Source organism: Eimeria mitis, genomic scaffold (assembly GCF_000499745.2).
Source record: "Eimeria mitis Houghton genomic scaffold, Emh_scaff6339, whole genome shotgun sequence".
In the NCBI taxonomy this organism is placed as follows: domain Eukaryota; phylum Apicomplexa; class Conoidasida; order Eucoccidiorida; family Eimeriidae; genus Eimeria; species Eimeria mitis.
This window is the reverse complement of record NW_024015724.1, coordinates 143-2,845: the sequence shown is the minus strand read 5'-3', so window position 1 is coordinate 2,845 and position 2,703 is coordinate 143. Positions and strand designations below refer to the sequence as shown.

General features: G+C 53.8%; 1 protein-coding gene across 1 annotated transcript; it reads left to right on the top strand.

Moving 5' to 3' along the window:
• Positions 1 to 429: 429 nt before the first annotated feature.
• Positions 430 to 2,435, top strand: EMH_0087110 (uncharacterized protein; the record flags this gene model as incomplete). The annotated part of the gene is made up of 2 exons (XM_038022914.1): positions 430 to 768; positions 1,188 to 2,435. 2 exons carry the CDS (start codon positions 430 to 432, stop codon positions 2,433 to 2,435), a joined length of 1,587 nt encoding a protein of 528 aa, XP_037878768.1.
• Between the last annotated feature and the right edge of the window lie 268 nt (positions 2,436 to 2,703).

The following is a 2,703-nucleotide window of genomic DNA, read 5'->3' as shown; positions in this document are numbered from 1 at the left end:
GAAAACGAGCCAACCGGGAGTAGAAAGAGCTCAAGGGGTCAGGACCAGGACGCCGAGTGGAAGTTAGAATTGACGAAGTTGATTCGCACCAACGCCGAAGAGATAATGAAATTGCATCGTCAGATGGCAAACGAAAGCCGAGCAAGCACCGAAATCCGAGCCAACCCCCACAAAGACAACACAATTCGAAAGGGGATTGCTGCTACCGAAGACGGAACCAATATGCGGTCTTTCCTTAGCCTGATAGAACAGGAATTCCGAGAATTGGAAGTACCAGAAGAACAGTGGGGACTCCAGTTATGGAGATACTTGACTGGCAAGGCCATAACGCAATGGGAGCTCCTATACCGATCGTGAACTGATATGACGGACTGGCACATCATACGCGAGAGATTATGCGAGAGGTTTTGCGTTCTGACGCGTGAAAGGATGCTGGTGCGAATGAGGAACAACCCGTGGCCAGGAGATTATAACGAGTACAATACTAAGTTCTCCGAGATAGTAGCACAAGGAGAAACTATACCTGAAGAGGAACTGTTGATGTGCTTCTTCGTGGGGTTAGCGGAGGAAATAGGCGAAGAGCTGACTAATAAGGGAACCAAGGAATTTCCAAGCTGGCAGGAGGCCGCCACATCCCTAAGGGAATGTGCTGCGCCGTTAGAAGCTTGCCGTGCGAAGAGGCAGCGCATGGAGGGGGAAACCAAGAATGCGGAAATACCGCGTCGAACGGGAACCGGCAGCACTACCAACTCGACAAGGCGGATCCAGGTGACGGCTAGGTGAGCCACCGCGGACGAAAACGACGTGATACGCCGTTATGAGTGCACAGGCCAAGGACATATGGGAAGGGACTGCCCTCTGCGCAACGGAATAACGAGGCGAAGAGGAGAAACTTGCTCAAAGTGCGGAGGAAGGGATCACTATGCCAGAGACTGTGCAACAACCCAACGAATACTGACTGGAAGGCAAAGATCCACAACCTCAACATCTACCGATACTGATACAGGAGTTAACCGGTCAAACGAGCAGGCCTAAGCGTTGAGGGAGACGGACGCACTAGGCCAGAATCAATATCTGGCGGCAATATAGGCCGGGTCGCAACCGGGCCTAACGCCATCACCGTCTCCCCTAACTGGGGGCTACATGGCGGCGTCAATAACGGGAACGGACAGGGTGTGCAGAGACAGGAGCATCCGGCAAGCAGACGCCCGGGGCGGCAGCCCCAAAGGCAAGTGCTGCTGCTCAGCAGTAGCTCTGAACGAGGCAACGATAACGGGAGGGTCGCGAACGGGAACGACGGGAACGAGTGCGTGGGAATACATGGGAACATCAAGGAGAGGGGACATGAGCCGCAGGAAGGAGTGGGGCAACAGCTACGAGGACGGGGTGCCTCAGACGGGGAGGGTAGCGAGGAAGTGATGATGATACCACAGTGGTTCTGGTGGCAAGAGGGAGATGCAGTTGAGCATGCACCGGAATACCTGGGATCCCTTTGTAGTGTGGGCAAAACAGCTGTGTTGCAACTCGGGATAGTGGGACATATATGTGAGGCACTCTTAGATACAGGGGCGTCCAGAAGTTTTATTCGCCCGACAATCGTGGAGCGGCTAGGGTTGAAGACACGCGCTTTGCCGGAAGCGTATTCATTCACAATAGCCAACGGTGAGGTTATACACATTGACAGAGAGGTGCCAAGGTTGTCAATGCTCTGCGGGGGAGAGTGCTTCACCGGTGATTTTCTTGTAGGACCAATACCATATTCCGTCATCCTAGGAATCGACTGGCTAGTCAATCACAAGGTGGCATGGTACTTCCAATCTGACAAGCTCCGGACATACGTAAAGGGCCGATGGTGCAATCTGCCTGTGCTACGTAAGGGGAGTGAGCCGATGAGAGGGGCGCTCCTCGACTCGGAACCAACCAAGACGGCGGTGGATCACGCCTACGATGAATTAGCGAAGCAAGTTGCGAGAATGACAGCGGAAGAAGCGGCAGCCTTCCTTTGCCCACCTTCCGAACGCTATAAAACCCAGCGCCGGGCGAGGGGACGGATAAAGGTAAAGGACATTCTGAGGCAGGCACGGGAAGACACAGCAGTACTAAAGGGAGCCATACAAGGACTGAACTGTGTAGTCGTTCTGCCTGCAGCAGAACCTGATCGAGTAGTCCACACACCTATAGAGCGACAGGGCCCGCTACTGTATGCGATCGTGGAACACAAAACGGCAACACACGATGAGTTAGGAGCAGTTCCCTCCCAGCCAGAAGGCGCGACAACCGTGGATAAGGAAGAATCAGCGTGGCCCAAAGCCAAACTAGAGTTTACGGAATTCGATGCTTGGTCTAGTAGTCCTGAGGCCCTCCGTTTGCCCCCGCAGATACTCGCGGTGCTGCGACAATGTCGTCTCTTGTTCCCAGACAGCTTGCCTGATTGACTCCCACCCAAGAGACCCTTTGATCATCGAACCCTCCTTCTACCTGGCCGACTGCCGACGCGCGCGCCTATATACAAGATGCCGCCTGAACAATTGGTTTACCACACCAAGGAGATAGCACGCTTCACCGCTAAAGGGTGGATCGGACCAACATATTCTCGGATTTGCGCTCCAACTATAATGGTCGACAAACGGGACGATGGTACGGGCGAACGAAAGATGAGATTGGTGGTTAACTAGCAAGCCTTGAATGCGTTGGAAATACCAC